At 42.6% G+C, this 21,813-nt stretch overlaps 1 protein-coding gene across 1 annotated transcript in view; it reads left to right on the forward strand.

Moving 5' to 3' along the window:
- LOC309556458 (epidermal growth factor receptor-like) overlaps positions 1–21,813 on the forward strand; it is a 285,296-nt gene that overhangs the window by 175,878 nt on the left and 87,605 nt on the right. The window contains exons 10-11 of the mRNA XM_082258918.1: positions 14,562–14,694; positions 16,782–16,855. Coding sequence (XP_082115044.1) covers positions 14,562–14,694; positions 16,782–16,855 — 207 coding nt within the window. The remainder of the gene's footprint in view (positions 1–14,561; positions 14,695–16,781; positions 16,856–21,813) is intronic.

The raw sequence follows: 21,813 nt of genomic DNA on the forward strand, positions 1-21,813 counted from the left end.
TCACCAGCTTCTAGTAAGCGGAACAGCAATCAGTTGTGGATTTTCTTGCTTAACCTGATTTACCCTTCACCTACTGGAATTCACAAACTTTTTTTATTGATTTATGTTTATTTGGACTTTTTTCACTTAAGACTATTAACCTATATCTAAAATATAAAATAATAGGTGCAGCGCTAGAGAACAAGCATATAAAAGTTCCAAAAAAATCTGTGTGTAGTCCTATTCGGTTTAAATCAGCAAATGTCTGTGATTCCAAGATGGTATTGCTGGGTTAAACATATCACCACCACCAGATGTCACCAAACACACTGACCCTTACCGTCAGGCTGATAAGACTGCACCAGATAAATAATCTCCACGCTGGTTCATACAAACTTAACCACAGATCTCCATAAGTTCTCAGGAACATGAATGGCAGATGAGTCACAGATCCTCATATGGCCCCAAAAATAGTGAAAAGGCTCATAGTGCAGTAAGTTAAATTAAAGTAGTGCTTTATTAAATAATAAAATACACTCACATTCTATCAGGATGGCTTCAGCGTATAAACAGTGTGGATTATTTCCTTCCAAGAAGATGGCCGCTGCGTCCTCCAGTGCAATGACATCACACGTTCAGTAGCCCGTCCGTAGCAGCATTTCGTCAACAATGATGTCGTCAGGGACATGGTTTGCAGATGGCATTGCGCACATTTATGTACCCAGGACGGAACAAGCGGCACTCAACTAATGGAGAACATCCGCCGGATGTTCATTATGCTCTGGAACAGAACCAGAATTAGTCTATTATGGGCAGCAAAATTGTTAAAGCCAAAATTAAAATACAATAAGCCCAAAGATGCCTAAATAAATAGGAACAATATGGGGCAAATCTGCATATTTGGCATAAACATTTTTCTTTTATTATATTATATGTATACGGACCCAGCTACACCATATACCATATACCAAGCCCCCATAATCACAGGGAGCATAAAAAATCCTTTGTGATATCCAAGGGAGTACTCTCAAAGCCAGTCAGCATTTAATCATTAATGTGACAAAGGAATATAAAGCTAAATTAGAATATGCAAAATATGTAAATATAACAGCGCCATCTCCCTAAGGAACGAAACAATCCCACAGAACAGCAAATTACAGCGCCATCTTGTGGAATAAAAGTAAAAATACATAAATCAACAACACAACAAATATACACAAGATGTATGTGCAAATTGAACAAATTCCAAATGTTAAAATTATGATTAAAACATAAATAAATGAGGAATCAGAGAACCAAAAGAAAAATTAAGAGAAAATTAACTATTGGATATAAAGTCGTTGACGTACCACTCCACATTCATACCATGTGGAGCGAATGTCTTTGCCCTATAAATCCATCTAGCCTCAAGCTTGGAAATCTCCCTGACCATTTTACTCCCATGCCAGTTTGCCACAAAATGCTCAATCCCAATGAACACCGTACCCGTAGGGTCCTTGTTGTGGCACAAGGCATAGTGCTTTGAAAAGGAAAAGTAATCACAGTAGTGATAACTATAGCGCTTGCAGTGTTCCCCTAGTGGAAAAAATTGTGAATTACAATAGTGCTAAAAATATATATGTTGCTCTCAAAATTAAATCAATCAAATACACTGATAGAAATAGATCATAAATAAATAAGTAGATAAATTAATAAACCACTTATAAATAATGTCCTTCCAGTGTATAGTGATAAAAAGCTGATCAATGTGCCAAAAAATTAAATAATTATCATATACAGTCCAAAAAACTTAGATGACTAAAGTGCTGGTGCTTCTTGCTTGATTTCTTGGTGCTTCCTTCACCGTGAAAATAAATGAAATGCCCACTCACCAGATGCTGTGGGTTCTATATGTCTTACGACATTAGAACCGTGTGTGCTTAATAGGAGATCCTTTCCAGGTTCGGATAAACTCTCCCTGGGTATATACAGCCACTGCGGGTTAGACTTCCACCTTAGGATATATCTCCTCCAGCCATGATCCAATTCCTGGAATGTGCCTCACCTGTAAATCACCTCCAATCACAAGCCGTGATGGGGGAATAAAAACGGATAGTGTGGTATTGTTTTTCCAATATTTTATTCACACACCCCGCACACTTCAAAGGTAAAATCCATAAAAAGTTCCAAAAGGTGAAATTCAAATAGGTGACATGCTCATCCAAAGTTCAAATTAGCAGCAAAGGTGAGGTAAAAACGTGATCAATCCAAACAGTGCAAACAAACGGATAGGACCGTCATACGTGTGGACTCAGGAAGTGGAGAGCGGTAGTTCCGGTTTGCGTTCCACTCGAGTGCGTATGACGTCACGACGTGCGTTCCATCTAACGCGTTTCGTCATTGGTTAGACGTCTTCAGAGGCCGAGAGATTAGGCAGGGACAGTCTACATCGATTTTACTGTGTGGGGGTGGTGCAGTGAACAATCTTTTTGAGCATTTTAGGGACAGGCTGGAGATTAGGCAGGGACAGTCTACATCGATTTTGCTGTGTGGGGGGTGGTGCAGTGAACAATCTTTTTGAGCATTTTAGGGACAGGCTGCAGAGATTAGGCAGGGACAGTCTACATCGATTTTGCTGTGTGGGGGGTGGTGCAGTGAACAATCTTTTTGCCCTCACTTGAGCCCACTGAGGAGGAGGAGGAGGGAGAAAAAAAATCAATTTTTATCAGTCAGTTGTGTGCAGCGTTCATCAGCTATATTTTACTACAAGTTAAAGGGGAATTATTTTTTTTTTCCCCTTCATAGCCTGCTTGCTGCTGAGCTGATCGTGACATAAGACACTGCTGTGTTCACATGTGCTATTGAGTGATTTTCAAATTTATACACTTTTTTCTATTCCACTATTCAATATACACCCTTTTGGGTTAAAAAAAATTAAATTGTGGCATAGTCTGTACTAATCTATTTAAAAATTACAAACTTAAAGGGGAATTTTCTTTTTTTTTCCCTTCATAGCCTGCTGCAGAGCTGACCGTGACATAAAAAATAAGACACTGCTGTGTTCACATGTGCTATTGAAAAATCACCAATTTTATATCATATATTTTCTATTCTGCTATTCAATCTACACCCTTTGGGGTATAAATAATTAAATTGCGGCATAGTCTGTATCGGTACGTGTGAGATACACCTTCCAAATTTTTGGGGCGCATCTTCCACCACCGAGGATTGCAGGGTGCTTCAGTTTGCCTCCTGTTCCGAACTCCTCCTACTCCTCATCCTGCCTTTAGGGTAAAAAAATAGTAATCGGGGCCTAGTCTGGGTCTGTACGTGTGAGATACACCTTTTGATATCATATTTTCTATTCCGCTATTCAATCTACACCCTTTGGGGTAAAATAATTAAATTGCGGCATAGTCTGTATCGGTACGTGTGAGATACACCTTTCCAATTTTTGGGGCGCATCTTACACCACCGAGGATTGCAGGGTGCTTCAGTTTGCCTCCTGCCTGTTCCGAACTCCTCCTACTCCTCATCCTGCCTTTAGGGTACAAAAAATTGTAATCGGGGCCTAGTCTGGGTTTGTACATGTCAGATACACCTTTTGATATCGTATTTTCTATCCCGCTATTCAATCTACACCCTTTGGGGTAAAACTAATTAAATTGCGGCATAGTCTGTATTGGTACGTGTGAGATGCACCTTCCAAATTTTTGGGGCGCATCTTCCACCGCCGAGGATTGCAGGGTGCTTCAGTTTGCCTCCTATTCCGAACTCCTCCTGCTCCTCATCCTGCCTTTAGGGTACAAAAAATAGTAATCGGGGCCTAGTCTGGGTTTGTACGTGTCAGATACACCTTTTGATATCATATTTTCTATCCCGCTATTCAATCTACACCCTTTGGGGTAAAACTAATTAAATTGCGGCATAGTCTGTATTGGTACGTGTGAGATGCACCTTCCAAATTTTTGGGGCGCATCTTCCACCGCCGAGGATTGCAGGGTGCTTCAGTTTGCCTCCTATTCCGAACACCTCCTACTCCTCATCCTGCCTTTAGGGTACAAAAAATAGTAATCGGGGCCTAGTCTGGGTCTGTACGTGTGAGATACACCTTTTGATATCATATTTTCTATTCCGCTATTCAATCTACACCCTTTGGGGTAAAAAGAATTAAATTGCGGCATAGTCTGTATCGGTACGTGTGAGATACACCTTTCCAATTTTTGGGGCGCATCTTACACCGCCGAGGATTGCAGGGTGCTTCAGTTTGCCTCCTGCCTGTTCCGAACTCCTCCTACTCCTCATCCTGCCTTGTAATCGGGCCTAGTCTGGGTTTGTACGTGTGAGATACACCGTTTTATAATTTTTTTTCTATTCCGCTATTCAATATACACCCTTTTGGAGTGTAAAAAATTAAATTATGGCATAGTCTGTATTGGTACGTGTGAGATACACCTTTTTAAATTTGTTTGGCGCATCTCCTTCCACCGCCGAGGATTGCAGGGAGCTTCAGTTTGCCTCCTGTTCCGAACTTCTCCTACTCCTCTTCCTCATCCACCCTTTAGGGTACAAAAAATTGTAATCGGGGCCTAGTCTGTGTTTGTACGTGTGAGATACACCGTTTTATATCCTTTTTTCTATTCCGCTATTCAATATACACCCTTTTGGGGTGAAAAAAATTAAATTGCGGCATACTTTGCATATTTTAAGTGAGATACACCCGTTGTATTTGTATACTGTTTTTCTATTCCACTATTTAATAAACACCCTTTTGGGGTAAAAAAAATTTAATTGTGGCATAGTTTGCATATTCGACTGTAAGATACACTCGTGCGATACTGTTGTTGTTTTGTTCCGCTATTCAATAAACACCTTTCTAGGGCAAGATCATAAATTACAGAAATATGAGGAGACCGTCGAATAGGGGCCGTGGCCTGGGTCGTGGTGCTGCTGGTAGAGCTCCTGTTGCAAGAAGAGGACGTGGTCGATCTGTGCCAGCTACACGCACAAGTGAAACACCTTCCTCAAGTGTGAGTAGGCGACAGAACCTGCAGCAGTATTTGGTAGGGCATCATGCGCCTCTAGAATTGATGAGGCCAGAACAAGTAGAGGTGATAGTAGATTGGTTTGCTGCTGACAGTGCCTCCAGTTCCTTCACATTGTCTCCCACCCAGTCTACTGCAGAAAGGTCAGAGTTGGCACCTGCAGCCGATGTCCAACCTTCTTTCACCTCACCCCCTTGCAAATCAGGCAAGCAGTCTGAGCCCCAAGTCATGCAGCAATCTCTTCTTCTTTTTGATGACTCTGTCAGCAGGGTTTCCCAGGGCCATCCACCTAGCCCTGCCCCAGAAGTGGAAGAGATTGAGTGCAGTGATGCCCAACCACTTATTTCTCAAGATGAGTACATGGAAGGACTATCGCAGCACGTCTCCGATGATGACGAAATGCAGGTGCCAACTGCTGCGGCGCTCAGAATTGTGGAGACCGACAAGGAGGGCAGGGGTGAAGACTGGGTGGAAGATGATGTGGAGGATGATGAGGTCCTCGACGCCACATGGAATGAAGGTCGTGCAGGTGACCTGAGTAGTTTGGAGGAAGAGGCGGTGGTCGCACAGAGCCACCAGCACAGCAGAAGAGGGAGCAGGGTGCAGAAGCGGAGCGGCCGTGCCCTAGACACTACGCCTGCTACTGCCCAACGCAGCAAGGGACCGAGCACACCAAAGCCAGCTCAAAGGAGTTCTCTAGCGTGGAAGTTCTTCAGAAAATGTGCTGATGACAGGACACGAGTGGTTTGCACCCCGTGCAATCAGAGCCTGAAGCGAGGCATAAACCTTCTCAACCTGAGCACAACCTGCATGATCAGGCATCTAAGTGCAAAGCACGAGCTGCAGTAGAGTAGACACCTTCAAAACCAAGAAAGGTCTCTGGCTCCTCCTGCTTCCTCTTCTGCTGCAGTCTCGGCCTCTTCATCCACCTCTGTAGTGATACCGGCACCTGCCACCCCGCAAACAGACGATCTGTCAGCAACACCACCACCTGGGTCACCAACCGACTCCACAATGTCCCGTGGAAGCGTTCAGCTTTCCATCTCCCAAACACTTCAGAGGAAGAGGAAGTACCCCCCTACCCACCTGCGATCCCTGGCCCTGAATGCCAGCATTTCAAAATTCTTGGCCTTTGCAATGCTGTCATTCCGTCTGGTGGAGATGCACAGTTTTAAAAGCCTTATGTCGGTGGCTGTCCCACAGTACGTCGTGCCCAGCCGCCACTACTTTTCCAGGCAAGCCATCCCTTCCCTGCACAACCAAGTGGGGGAAAAAATCAGGTGTGCACTGCGCAACGCCATCTGTGCCAAGATCCACCTAACTACCGATACGTGGACCAGTAAGCATGGTCAGGGGCGTTATATCTCCTTAACGGCACACTGGGCAAATGCAGTGGCGGATGGGCCTTAGGCGGATAGCAATTTGGCGCATGTCCTTCCACCACCGAGGATTGCAGGGCGCTTCAGTTTGCCTCCTGTTCCTAACTCCTCCTACTCCGCTTCCTCATCCTCTACCGCCTCCTCATCCAGTCAGCGTAACACCTTCACCACCAACTTCAGCACAGCCAGGGGTAAACGATAGCAGGCAGTTTTAAAACTTGCCTGTTTGGGGGGAAAAACCACACACCGCGCAGAAGTTGTGGAGGAGCATGGAACAGCAGACAAATGAGTGGTTGCTGCCAGCGAGCATCAAGCCCGGCCTGGTGGTGTGCGATAACGGGCGAAATCTCATAGCAGCTCTGGGCCTAGCCAGGTTTGATGCACATCCCTTGCCTGGCGCATGTGCTAAATTTGGTGGTGCAGAGGTTCCTTAAAAATTACCCCGATATGTCAGAGCTGCTGCAGAAAGTGTGGGCCGTCTGTGCGCACTTTCGGCGCTCTCACCCTGCTGCTGCTCGCCTGTCAGCGCTGCAGCGTAACTTCGGCCTTCCCGCTCACCGCCTCATATGTGACGTGCCCACAAGGTGGAACTCCACCTTGCACATGCTGGAAAGACTGTGCGAGCAGCAGCAGGCCATAGTGGAGTTTCAGCTGCAGTATGCACGCATGAGTGGCTCTGCGGAACAGCACCACTTCACCACCAATAACTGGGCCTCCATGCGAGACCTGTGTGCCTTGTTGCGCTGTTTTGAGTACTCCACCAACATGGCCAGTGCCGATGACGCCGTTGTCAGCTTAACTATCCCACTTCTATGCCTCCTTCAAAAAATGATTCGGGCGATGATGGAAGAGGATGTGGCACAGGATGAGGAGGAGGAGGATGAAGAGGTAACATTTCCAAGGCTTTCAGGGCAGTCATTCGCAAGTGGCTCCGAGGGTGGGTTCCTGCACCCACAAACGCCAGGTACACAATTGTCCAGCAGGGGCACAGTTCTGGAGGATGAGGAGGATGAGGAGGAGGAGATGGAGGAGGAGATGGAACCATGTTCACAGCAGGGTGGCACCCAGGCCAGCTCATGGCCATCACTGGTGCGTGGCTGGGGGGATACAGAGGACACAGACGATACACCTCCCACAGAGGACAGCCTTTCGTTGCCTCTGGGCACCCTGGCACACATGAGCGATTACATGCTGCAGTGTCTCCACAACGACCGCCGAGTTGCCCCCATTCTAACTTGTGCTGATTACTGGGTGGCCACGCTGCTGGATCCCCGTTACAAGGACAATGTACCGTCCTTAATTCACTCACTGGAGCGCGATCGCAAGATGCGCGAGTACAAGCGCACGCTGGTAGACGCGATGCTGCTGGCATTCCCACCTGACAGTGGGGCCTACAGTGGAAGCACAAGGTCAAGGCAGAGGAGGAGGAGGAAGAGGTCGCCAAAGCAACCAGGGCACCGCCAGCACCTCAGAAGGCAGGGTTAGTATGGCCGAAATGTGGAAAAGCTTTGTCAGCACGCCACAACAAACAGCAGCACCAGCAGCTCATATGGAACGTCTTAGCAGGAGGCAGCATTTCACCAACATGGTGGAGCAGTATGTGTGCACACGCCTACATGTAGTGAATGACGGGTCTGCCCCCTTCAACTTCTGGGTCTCCAAATTGGGCACATGGCCTGAGCTTGCCCTTTACGCCTTGGAGGTGCTGGCGCGCCCTGCAGCCAGTGTATTATCTGAACGTGTATTTAGCACAGCTGGGGGGTTTATCACAGACAAGCGCAGCCGCCTGTCCAGAGACAATGTGGACAAGCTCACGTTCATTAAAATGAACCAGGCATGGATCCCACAGGACTTTTCCGTACCTTGGGCAGAATAGAGATGGATACCGACCTTACCCAGCCATTGTTCTATTTTTGATCTTTCTCACTCTTTTGGGGTGTACCCTAATTAAAAAAGACTGAAAAAAGGCAGTGTTGGCTACCTCGTCCCCCTCCACCGCCGCTTCCACCTACACCGCCACATCCACTGCCACCTCAACCTCCCTCCTACCCCATATGGGCCTCGTCCTTCACAGATGAAGAAAATTGTTTTATTTTTCTGTTTTTTTTTTGTTGTTTTAAGTTATTTCCCTATTCACATTTGTTTGCCGAGCACTTGTCATGCTCTTAACTACGTTTTGCTGCCATTTGCAGCACTCTAGCCCTTTCCATTGGTGTTTTAGAGCCATTTTAGTGCCTGAAAGTTCGGGTCCCCATTGACTTCAATGGGGTTCGGTGTCCGGGTAAAGTTCGGGAAAAGTCCGGGACACGGACCCGGACTTTTCTTTCAAGTTCGGCCGAACCCGCCAAACACGGACATCCAGGTGTCCGCTCAACTCTAATTGTTGATTCTTCACAAAAAAATTAGTCTTATATGTTTATGTTTGAAGCCTGAAATGTGGCAAAAGGTCACAAAGTTTAAGGGGGCCGAATACTTTGGCAAGGCACTGTAAATAGACCTGACCTGGCAGCCATTTCACATTCTGCTTTTTGTCGGTGTATGGAGAGGTTGGCTGTTTGCACCAGGGACAGATTGTCAGTGACACAAATCGCTCTGTTAAGATCCACAAAAGTCCTTTTAAGGGCTGGTATTTGGTATAGGTGTACTCTCTCTTTTGTCCATGTAGGGTAGGGAGAGGTTTGCTGTGTGCACCAGGGACAGATTGTCAATGACACAAATCGCTCTGTTAAGGTCCACAAAAGTCCTTTTAAGGACTGGTATTTGGTATAGGTGTACTATTCTTTGGTGTGCAGTGCACTCTATAGGGGTGTAATACACTTATAATATACTTTCTAATATAGAAATCATGTTATAGTGGATTTGTATTGTGCACTGTGCAGCATTGTGACTGGTGTGGTGAGCGTTTCTGCAGCAATACTGCAAACAGTGACAAAAGCACTTTTAAAAAAGTATTATAACTGGTGTGATAGACCAGTGGCCCCCCAAAACGACAGATTGAAGTGGGGTGTTATCTAACAATATACTTTTATAAGAGTGTATTTGTGTCCTGCAAAAATATTGCCTCTTTTGCTGCATTAACTCTGCTACACACAGTGCCAAACTTACTGGCCAATTTTTTGTACAACTGGTGTGATAGACCAGTGGCCCCCCAATACCGCAGATTGAAGTGGGGTGTTATCTGAGTATACTTTTACAGTGCCTTGCGAAAGTATTCAGCCCCCTTGAACTTTTCGACCTTTTGCCACATTTCAGGCTTCAAACATAAAGATATAAAACTGTAATTTTTTGTGAAGAATCAACAACAAGTGGGACACAATCATGAAGTCGAATGAAATTTATTGGATATTTCAAACTTTTTTAACAAATAAACTTAAGTTAATACTTTGTAGCGCCATCTTTTGCTGCGATTACAGCTGTAAGTCGCTTGGGGCATGTCTCTATCAGTTTTGCACATCGAGAGACTGACATTTTTGCCCATTCCTCCTTGCAATACAGCTCGAGCTCAGTGAGGTTGGATGGAGAGCGTTTGTGAACAACAGTTTTCAGTTCTTTCCACAGATTCTGGATTGGATTCAGGTCTGGACTTTGACTTGGCCATTCTAACACCTGGATATTTTTATTTGTGAACCATTCCATTGTAGATTTTGCTTTATGTTTTGGATCATTGCCTTGTTAGAAGACAAATCTCCATCCCAGTCTCAGGTCTTTTGCAGACTCCATCAGGTTTTCTTCCAGAATGGTCCTGTATTTGGCTCCATCCATCTTCCCATCAATTTTAACCATCTTCCCTGTCCCTGCTGAAGAAAAGCAGGCCCAAACAATGATGCTGCCCCCGACATGTTTGACAGTGGGGATGGTGTGTTCAGGGTGATGAGCTGTGTTGCTTTTACGCCAAACATAACGTTTTGCATTGTTGCCAAAAAGTTCGATTTTGGTTTCATCTGACCAGAGCACCTTCTTCCACATGTTTGGTGTGTCTCCCAGGTGGCTTGTGGCAAACTTTAAACGACACTTTTTATGGATATCTTTAAGAAATGGCTTTCTTCTTGCCACTCTTCCATAAAGGCCAGATTTGTGCAGTATACGACTGATTGTTGTCCTATGGACAGAGTCTCCCACCTCAGCTGTAGATCTCTGCAGTTCATCCAGAGTGATCATGGGCCTCTTGGCTGCATCTCTGATCAGTCTTCTCCTTGTATGAGCTGAAAGTTTAGAGGGACAGCCAGGTCTTCGTAGATTTGCAGTGGTCTGATACTCCTTCCATTTCAATATTATCGCTTGCACAGTGCTCCTTGGGATGTTTAAAGCTTGGGAAATCTTTTTATATCCAAATCCGGCTTTAAACTTCTCTACAACAGTATCTCGGACTTGCCTGATGTGTTCCTTGTTCTTCATGATGCTCTTTGCACTTTAAACGGACCTCTGAGACTATCACAGTGCAGGTGCGTTTATACGGAAACGTGATTACACACAGGTGGATTCTATTTATCATCATTAGTCATTTAGGTCAACATTGGATCATTCAGAGATCCTCACTGAACTTCTGGAGAGAGTTTGCTGCACTGAAAGTAAAGGGGCTGAATAATAATGCACGCCCAATTTTTTATTTGTTAACAAAGTTTGAAATATCCAATAAATTTCGTTCCACTTCAAGATTGTGTCCCACTCGTTGTTGATTCTTCACAAAAAATTAAAATTTTATATCTTTATGTTTGAAGCCTGAAATGGGGCAAAAGGTCGCAAAGTTCAAGGGGGCCGAATACTTCAAGGCACTGTAAATAGACCTGACCTGGCAGCCATTTCACATTCTGCTTTTTGTCAATGTAGGGAGAGGTTGGCTGTTTGCACCAGGGACAGATTGTCAGTGACACAAATCGCTCTGTTAAGATACACAAAAGTCCTTTTAAGGGCTGGTATTTGGTATAGGTGTACTGTCTCTTTTGTCCATGTAGGGTAGGGAGAGGTTTGCTGTGTGCACCAGGGACAGATTGTCAATGACACAAATCGCTCTGTTAAGGTCCACAAAAGTCCTTTTAAGGACTGGTATTTGGTATAGGTGTACTATTCTTTGGTGTACAGTGCACTATATAGGGGTGTAATACACTTATAATATACTTTCTAATATAGAAATCATATTATAGTGGATTTGTATTGTGCACTGTGCAGCATTGTGACTGGTGTGGTGAGTGTTTCTGCAGCAATGCTACAAACAGTGACAAAAGCACTTTTAAAAAAAGTATTATAACTGGTGTGATAGACCAGTGGCCCCCCTAAACGTCAGATTGAAGTGGGGTGTTATCTAACAATATACTTTTATAAGAGTGTATAGGGGTCCTGCAAAAATATTGCCTCTTTTGCTGCATTAACTCTGCTACAGACAGTGCCAAACTTACTGGCCAATTTTTTGTACAACTGGTGTGATAGACCAGTGGCCCCCCAATAGTGATGTCGCGAACATAAAATTTAATGTTCGCGAACGGCGAACGCGAACATTTGCCGAGAGACTGAAATATTTGCCCATTCCTCCTTGCAAAACAGCTCGAGCTCAGTGAGGTTGGATGGAGAGCGTTTGTGAACAACAGTTTTCAGTTCTTTCCACAGATTCTGGATTGGATTCAGGTCTGGACTTTGACTTGGCCATTCTAACACCTGCATATGTTTATTTGTGAACCATTCCATTGTATATTTTGCTTTATGTTATGGATCATTGCCTTGTTAGAAGAAAAATATCCATCCCAGTCTCAGGTCTTTTGCAGACTCCATCAGGTTTTCTTCCAGAATGGTCCTGTATTTGGCTCCATTCATCTTCCCATCAATTTTAACCATCTTCCCTGTCCCTGCTGAAGGAAATGGAAGGAGTATCAGACCACACAGTGTGGTTATGAGTAAGCGACTGGGAATGCCGTGAAACGCGTCAACCAATATGTCTGCTTGTACACTGTCTGTCTGCTTTTACTGTGAGGAATAAAGGAAACAATTTTTGATTTCAACAAAATATCAACCTGAGTGCGGTCTTCTTAAACTTTCACATGTTTCTGGACTATGGATCCGACCTGCACCAGGTTCTTGAGACACACACCTGAGCGGCTACACCTCTGTGCTTCTCAGTGTTGACTACCTCACATTTATAAAAATGAATGAGGCATGTATCTCTGAGGAATTCAACACATGTGACCAGTAGTTTGATTACAATTCCTCATGACAGGCCACAAATATCCACCAGACCGCCATCCACCCACAACAATTCATGGTCCTTGTCTTCGGTAAATAGAGCGGCATAAAGGCATTTCATGTCCATTGAATGCCTAATTTTTGGGGCCTTTCATGGCCGACAATTATTTTTTCTGTCAATGCCTAATGTACCTCCAGCCACAGAATACAACGTTCTTAACTGTCAGGTATACACATGTGGGCTAATTTTTAGGGCCTGTAATGGCCGACACTTACTTATTTATCCTGTGAATTTCTAATGTACCTTCAGCCACAGAATACAATGTTCTTAGCTGTCAGGTAAACCCATGTGGGATAATTTTTGAGGCCTTTTATGGCCGACACTTACTTCTGTATCCTGTGAATGCCTAATGTACCTTCAGCCACAGAATACAACATTCTTAGCTGTCAGGTAAACCCATGTGGGATAATTTTTGGGGCCTGTACTGGCCGACACTTACTTCTGTATCCTGTGAATGCCTAATGTCCTTTCAGCCACAGAATACAACGTTCTTAGCTGTCAGGTAAACCCATGTGGGCTAATTTTTGGGGCCTGTACTGGCCGACACTTACTTCTGTATCCTGTAAATGCCTAATGTACCTTCAGCCACAGAATACAACGTTCTTAGCTGTCAGGTAAACCCATGTGAGCTAATTTTTGGGGCCTGTACTGGCCGACACTTACTTCTGTATGCTGTGAATGCCTAATGTACCTTTAGCCACAGAATACAACTTTCTTAGCTATCAGGTAAACCCATGTGGGCTAATTTTTGGGGCCTGTACTGGCCAACACTTACTTCTTTATCCTGTGAATGCCTAATTTTCCAGACTGGAATTGAAAAACAATGGGTCTGTAAATGTTTCGCCAAATTGTGGAAGGGATGCAGACCCATTTTTCAGACGTGTGAATGGACCCTATATGTATTGGACATGTATTTACTGGCTGCTGTCAGTTCTGGCTAATTTAGGAAAATAAAAATACATTTTTTGCTGTAAAAAAAAAAAAAATGAGGGCAACTTTTCCAATAGCAATACTTCTGTTATGACAGTGTCCATGTGGTGGGACTATTTGTGCACAGCTAGTAAGTATTTTGTGGCTGCAAATATGACCTAAAGGTTTTTAAAGTTCGCCTCCCATTAAAGTCAATGGGGCCCGCCGTGAACTAGCGGTTCACGAACATTTGAGAAAGTTTACGGCTAACGTTCGCGAACCGCCCCGGCAGATGTTCGTCCATCACTATTCACTGCTATGTTTAGGGTTTTGAGGACCTTCCGTCAGATGAAGGTAATCTCCCCAATAGGGCCAGAGGTAGTAATAAAAACCTGATGGAGGTTCTAACCCTTCTCTGCTCTGTCCAAAACAAAATAACATTTTCATCCTGGAGTTTAACTTAAAGAGGAGCTCCAGTCTGGGCTAAAAAAAAATAAAAGTCAGCAGCTATAAATACTGTAGCTGCTGTCTTTTAATATAAGGACACTTACCTGTCCAGGGATCCAGTGATGTCGGCACCCCGAGCCGATTCGTCAATTGGCTTCAGGTGTGGGCAACCGGACCTTCACTAAGGGAAACCAGCAGTGAAGCCTTCAGGCTTCACAGCCGGTTTCCTACTGTGCATGCGCAAGTCGTGCTGCGCTATCTGAATGGTCCCATCGTCTTCTGAGACCTGTGTGTGTCCCAGAATGCAGTGGGGGTAAGGAGAAGGGGTCGGAAATATTTAGAGATCACCCCAGCGATCTTACATGAAAGTGGGAGCTGGTACCTGTCAAAACAAGGTATCCGCTCCCGCCCAAAAGGTGCCAAATGTGGCAAACAAGCGGAGCTTCCCCTAAAGTTTGGATGGTGCTCCGCTTTAAAGTAGGAAGATTATCGCTACTTTGTGTGGATAATGAGTACAGAAAATGTATAAAATGTATTGTGGCTGAACCATATGAATTCTTATCAGCTTATTAAACCACTTTTTTTTTTTAGATGTAATATGTGATGGGATTGGACATGGAAGATTAGAGTCAGCACTATCGATAAATGCTACAAATATTGATGATTTTGAAAACTGCACAATTGTACAAGGAAGCATACGTATCCTACCATTGGCGAAAACTGGGTACATCCAAACATTTTTACTTTGTCGATTATAAAGATAAAAAAAACATATTTTTAATTTTTTTATTCAGCCATTACCTGGGGCAGTAATATCACATTCCGATTTATGTAGTTTTGAAAATGTACAACGTAGATAGAAGTTACTTGTGAAAACATTAAAAGAGAATGTAAATCCAACATCTTATATTCCTGATATGTGCCTGCTGTACCATGTACTTGTATGAGAAAGTATCCTGTTCTCTTTGTATTGCTTCCTTTGTGTGAAATCCCTGGTGTTCCTATCCTCTGCTTTCCTTTTAAAAAAACTGACTACACTAGGCATGAGAGCAAAAAAATCTGGTGCAGCTCTGCACGGTAGCCAATTATCTTTTAACTTCAGCTTCTTGTTCAAACGATTTATTAGAGAATATAGTAAAGGAGAACAAATGGTATATAATACAGAGTCAAAGAAGGGAAGTTTCCCCCAAAATATAGAGAAGGATAGGGATTACAAAACATACAGTTGAGGCAGTAGTTAGCCCAATCACAACTTCAGCTTCTTCAATTAAGCTTTGACAAAACAAACTGGAAACCGTTTGATTTCTGTTCCAGATTTCGCACTCTCCAGTATTCGTAAATCAACTCCAGTGTGCTCTCCTCCAATGATCAGACTTCTGCTCACACGCCCCCTTGCACAGTCATGGGAAGTTTAGTGAGGTTTCTCCACCCCCAGCTCTCTGTTCTTAACTGCATAAGGAGCTTAGATGGTATGTGACCACTTAAAAAACAGGAGGAAAAAGTATTTATAGTTTTTTTTATATCTGTACACAAATGTTTTGCCTTACATTTCTATTTTTAACTGAAAGAGTTGTTTTACAAAGTGAGGGTTTACATATATTTTAAGCCAGTTATATGTGGATGCAGTTCAGTAGATTGCTGGCCTCTCAGCATGGTAAGGGACCTATAGTATGATAATAGACAAAGTATAACCCTGCCAAGGGATATACTAGGATAACCTGGTGCAAAGGCAAAAACAATACCCTAGGCTGGTAGGTCAGGAGTAGGGGGGGGGGGGGTCACAATAAAAATGCAAAAAAAAACCTCATCCAATGACCAAGTGGAATATTTTGAGTCCATATGAGTTCATGGAAGTTCATATAGGGATACATACAAGCACCACTGTCTAAGTGTAGTATGTATGGAATATTGTGAAAAAAAATAAAACAATAAGGTGATGTTCCTGAATACCGCTAAATACTCTGCAAGATGACTGATGGGGAGAATCTTTCCGGTAGGTAAATTCAAAATAATATTCATTGAGGGCTCTCCAAGTTTACTGATGAGCATGGATAGAGAAAGCACAAAAAAAAGAGAGCGCACCAATCTCAGGTGTATCATTTAATACATCACCATATATAAAAGGAGACAGTAATGCACTATATAATCAAATAGAAAGCTGCAGTAATAAAATTGTACCAGCAGGTGGTGAGGTCCTACGTCCCAATAGACAACAGCACTTTGGGTATGGAATGCTAGTGTGGACTTCTCTAGTTGTCAGATGACACAGGAAACAGAACAGGGAGACAGAAACCAGCTCGGATAGACTGTATAAACACAAAAGGAGGTCGCAAATAACCACATTGAAGCGACCGGTAGCCACGATGACGTCATACAGAAAGGGACATAGCTACACATTTAGGGGCAGAGTCTTCTTTCTCAAGCCCTTTTTTTGTTGAATTTACCTACCTGAAAGATTTCTCTCCTGTTGGTCATCTGGCAGAGTACTTATCAAAATGCGGTATCTAAGTACTTGTATGTGAGTGCATTACCCAATTGTTTTCATTTTTTGACAAAATTTTATACATACTACACTTAGACAGTGGCACTTTCTCTTCTGTGTTTTTTCTTTTTTAATTTACATGGCAAGGGACTATCTTAGCTTTTCTCTATGAACTTTCACCATGGCAAAATACTACAAGTTATATGCCAACAGTGTGATTTTTGTGCCAACTTTTTTTTCTACAAAAACTCAGAATGCAGCAAAAACTACAAGGCCATTTTGGGTAGACTTGCATTTTATGGTCTCATTTACTTCTGACTTTTTTTTAGTGACAAGTATACCAAGACACCAAAACTAAATCCTGAAAAGCTGAAATTCTTTCAAAATATACGAGAAATTACAGGTATGTTCATGAATAATAATACAACATGAAAAAAAACTGTTACATTTTTTTTTTTCTACACGTTGTTAAATATAGCATTTTGTTTTTTGTTTGATATGACTGCTGCAAGAAAAATGTGTATAGTAACGCAAGAAATTAAGAACATTATTTTTTTCTTATAGCAGCAGGGTGATTTTCTGTTTCAATGATTTTATTAAAGTTTTGCAAGTCAAACAAGAACAATATAACAAAGTATCACACAAAGCAAATATCAGATGAAAGACATAAGCCATAAGGTGGAACTCCATACACATGGAACATATGACAGAAAGCGTACATGAGGAGCAGGCAAAAGAGTCCACAGCATAGCTGTGAGCAATAAGACCATCCATCTAGGGGAGTAGACCAGGGCTTTGGGCACCAATATGGCGATCCCCACTCCCGAACCCCGGTGGGCTTGTGTCACCCCCCCCCCCCCCGACCTCAATCACCACAGGGCCATAGGGTGGAGAGATGGGCAGCACAACTTGAACCACCTGGGGGTCCCCGACCTCCAGCCCCAACATGGCTATGGTGCAATAATCATAACAGATTAAATAAGTTAGAAGAGCAAAGAGAAAAGAATAGCAGAGCAGAAAAGAAAGGGAAAGAAGAGAGAAAAGAGGAGAGAAGAGAAGCCCAGGAGTAAGCCCCCCATGTAGGCAGAGTCACGCCCAGAGGGCTCAGGCTCAGCTGGGCTACAATGAAGCAGACAGATACTGGATCCAGGGTTCCCAAATGCTGTCAAATTGAGCCCGCCTGTCGGAAAGAGTAGCAGACAGACGTTTATTTACCATAATCCAATTGAGCCCGTGTTTTACAAGCTCGAACGGAATGGTCGAAGACCTCTATGACCGAGCTATGCAGCAGGGTGATTTTAATGCTTTCACGAGCATGGGTTAAAGCCTTGGTGCCTAGAACAAATTTTGCAGAGTCTAATGGGAAGCCAGGTGGTGGAAACCTAAAACAGCTCGGTTCGACCAGAACACCCGAATTTCCCGAAGGTTCGGTTTGGATTCCCGAACCCCATTGAAATCAATGGGACCCGAACTTCGGGAATAAAAAAAAAACATTTTGAACCCCTAAAACCTAATAAATGCCCCTAAAAAGTGCCTATGGTTCTGGGTCATGCCCCAGGGACTATGAATCAGGCAAAAAAAAAAGTTCTTAAAAATTCTCGTTTTTGATAGAGAGCCAATTATTAACCACTTAACAATTGTGCGGTCATGCAATGTGGTACCCAAACAAAATTTAGGTCCTTTCTTTCCCACAAACAGAGCTTTCTTTTGGTGGTATTTGATCACCTCTGCACTTTTTATTTTTTGCGATATTAATAAAAAATTACATTTTTAAATTTGTCTTTTCAAAAATATGCAATATACTCAATTTATGTCATATTTTTTGGCCAAAATGTATTTTTAGCTACATGTCTTTGACAAAAAAAATCTCAATGAGCGTATTTTTATTGGTTTGCGCAAAAGTTATAGCGTCTACAAACTAGAGTGTAAATACTGAAATTTACGCAGCTTTAATTTCTGACTGCCTATCTCATTTCATGAAGTGCTAAAATGGCAGGGCAGTACAACCCCCCCCCCCAAATTACCACTTTTTGGAAAGTAGACATCCTAGGGAATGTCCTGAGAGGCATGTTGAGCTCATTGAATATTTCATTTTTTTGTCACAGGTGTTTGAAAAATGACTAAAAAGATTATTATTTTTTTTTTTTTACACAAAGTTGTCATTGAAATGATATATTGCTCACACATGCCATGGGTATATGTGTAATAACACCCCAAAATATATTCTGCTGCTTCTCCTGAGTACAGGGATACCACATATGTGGTTGGGAGCCTAGCTGTGTACGGGACCTCGAAAACAAATCCCCACCATCACAATTTCAAAGGGCGTACATTTTTCATTGCACTTTCTCACTACATATAACGGTTTAGGAGGCCCTGAAATGTCAAGATACCGCAAACCCCCCCCCCCCAAATGACCCCATTTTGGAAAGTAGACACCCCAAGCTGTTTGCTGAGAGGCATGGTGAGTCCATGGAATATTTTATATTTTGCCACAAGTTTTGGGAAAATTACAATTTTTTTTTAAATTTTTTTTTAACACAAAGTTGTCACTAAAAGATCAATTTCTCACACATGACATGGGTATATGTGGAATGACACCCCAAAATACATTCTGGCGCTTCTCCTGAGTATGAGGATACCCCATGTGTGAGACTTTTTGAGAGCCTAGCTGTGTACGGGACCCGGAAAATCAATCACCATCTTCAGGTTTTCTAATGGCGTAAATTTTTGATTTTACTCCTCACTACCCATCACAGTTTCGGAGGCCCTGAAATTTCATTTTATTACTTTTTTTGTTTTGTTTCTTTACACAAAGTTGTCACTAAATGATATATTTCTCACACATGCCATGGGTATATGTGAAATGACACTGTTTCTCCTGAGTACAGGGATACCCCATGTGTGAGACTTTTTTGCAGTCTAGCCGAGTACAAGACCCTGAAAATCAATCACCACTTTCAAGCTTTCCAACGGTGTAAATTGTTGATTTTACTCCTGACTACCTATCACAGTTTTGGAGGCCATGAAATGCCAAGACAGCACAACCCCCACCCAAATGACCCCTTTTCGGAAAGTAGACATCCTAAGCTATTTGCAGAGAGGCATGTTGAGTGTTTTGCAGATCTCACTTTTTGTCAAAAAGTTTTGGAAATTGAAAAAAGAGGGAAAAAAATGCATTTTCCTGTTTTTTCTTAATTTTCCCAAAAAAATGAGAGCTGCAAAATACTCACCATGCCTCTCAGCAAATAGCTTGGAGTGTCTACTTTGCAAAATGGGGTCATTTTGGGGGGTTTAGGCAGTAAGGAGTGAGATCAACAATTTACGCCCTTAGAAAGCCAGAAGGTGCGGATTGGTTTTCCGGGTCCTGTACGCGGCTAGACTGCCAAAAAGTCTCACACATGGGGTATCCCTGTACTCAGGAGAAGCAGCAGAATGTATTTTGGTGTGTCATTTCACATATACTTATGGCATGTGTGAGCATTATATCATTTACTGACAACTTTGTGTAAAAAAACAAAAAAATAAATAAATAATAATATTCCCGAAACTTGTGGCAAAATATAAACTATTCCATGGACTCATCATGCCTCTCATCTAATAGCTTGGAGTGTCTACTTTGCAAAATGGGGTCATTTGGGGGGGTTTTGTACCATCTTGGCATTTCATGGCCTTCAAAATTGTGATAGGTAGTAAGGAGTCAGATCAACAATTTACGCCCTTAGAAAATCTGAAGGTGGGGATTGGTTTTCCGGGTCCTGTACGCGGCTAGACTGCCAAAAAGTCTCACACATGGGGTATCCCTGTACTCAGGAGAAGCAGAGGAATGTATTTTGGGGTGTCATTTCACATATACCCATGGCATGTGTGAGCATTATATCATTTACTGACAACTTTGTGTAAAAAAAAAATAATAATAATAATTTTCCCGAAACTTGTGGCAAAATATAAACTATTCCATGGACTCATCATGCCTCTCAGCTAATAGCTTGGAGTGTCTACTTTGTAAAATGGGGTCATTTGGGGGGGTTTTGTGCTATCTTGAAATGTCAGGGCCTCTGAAACTGTGACAGGTAGCGCAGTGGTAAAATCAGCAATTTACGCTATTAGAAAACTTGAAGATGAGGATTGGTTTTCGGGGGTCCTGTACGTGGCTAGACTGCAAAAAGTCTCACACATGGGGTATCCCTGTACTCAGGGGAAGCAGCAGAATGTATTTTGGGGGTCTCATTTCACATATACCCATGGCATGCATGAGCAATATATTATTTAGTGACAACTTTGTGTAAAAAAAAAAACAAATTGTAATTTTCGTGAAACTTAGGGCAAAATGTAAAATACTCCATGGACTCAATGTGCCTGTCAGCAAATAGCTTTGGATGTCTACTTTCCAAAAAGGGGTCATTTGAGGGGTGTTTGAACAGTCCTGGCATTTTTCTGTGACTTTTTGTTTACATGAAAAAATATTTTTTTTTTTACAAGAAAATTACTTTGAACCCCCAAACATTAAAACATTATATATTTTTTTAAAGCATTAAAGCAGAGGCCCTACAGAACAAAATGGTTGATGTTGCAATTTTTTTTGTCACACGGTATTTGCGCACACATTTTCCAAACGCAATTTTTGCGTTAAAAACACTTTTTTTATATTTAATGCGGAAATACACAATATAATTCCTAATTGTTTGGTATGATTTAAAATATGATCTTATGCCGAGTACATAGACACCAAACATTTGGTGCAGCGGCAACAAACTATGTACAGTTTTAAAAGCCTTTAAAAGTCTTTACAGGTTACCACTTTGGACTTACAGAGGAGGTCTACTGCAAGAATTACTGCCCTCGACCTGGCGTTCGCGGCAATACCTCACATGCATGGTGCAATTGCGGTTTACATATGACACTAGACCAACGCTTGTGTGCGCATTTCCGTGGGGACAGGGGGGCTTGATTTTTTTTTTTTATTTGCTTTTTGATGTTATTTTTGATGTTATTTTGACACCTTTTCTTTATTTTTTATTTTCTTTATTCTTTATAAAGAATTCTTTATTCTTTATTTTTTATTTTTTTTTCTAATCATTTTTATTGTTACCACAGTGAATTTAAATTTCCCCTATGATAGCAATCTGTAGTGACAGGTACTCTTTTTAAAAAAATTGGGGTCTTTTAGACTCTAGATCTTTCCAATTTCCCAACGGCGCTGTTTATTTCTGGCGAAACAGAAGTCATGAAATGCTCGTAGCTTCCGATATCTTAGGCCATAGAGATGATTGGAGCCATTCTCATCTCCAATCAGCTCTATGGTTAGATAACTGAACCACCGACAAACCTTTGGGGATCAATTAAATTGCGTGATAGTCT

This window comes from Pelophylax lessonae (assembly GCF_965119305.1).
Source record: "Pelophylax lessonae genome assembly, chromosome: 5".
Classification (NCBI taxonomy): domain Eukaryota; kingdom Metazoa; phylum Chordata; class Amphibia; order Anura; family Ranidae; genus Pelophylax; species Pelophylax lessonae.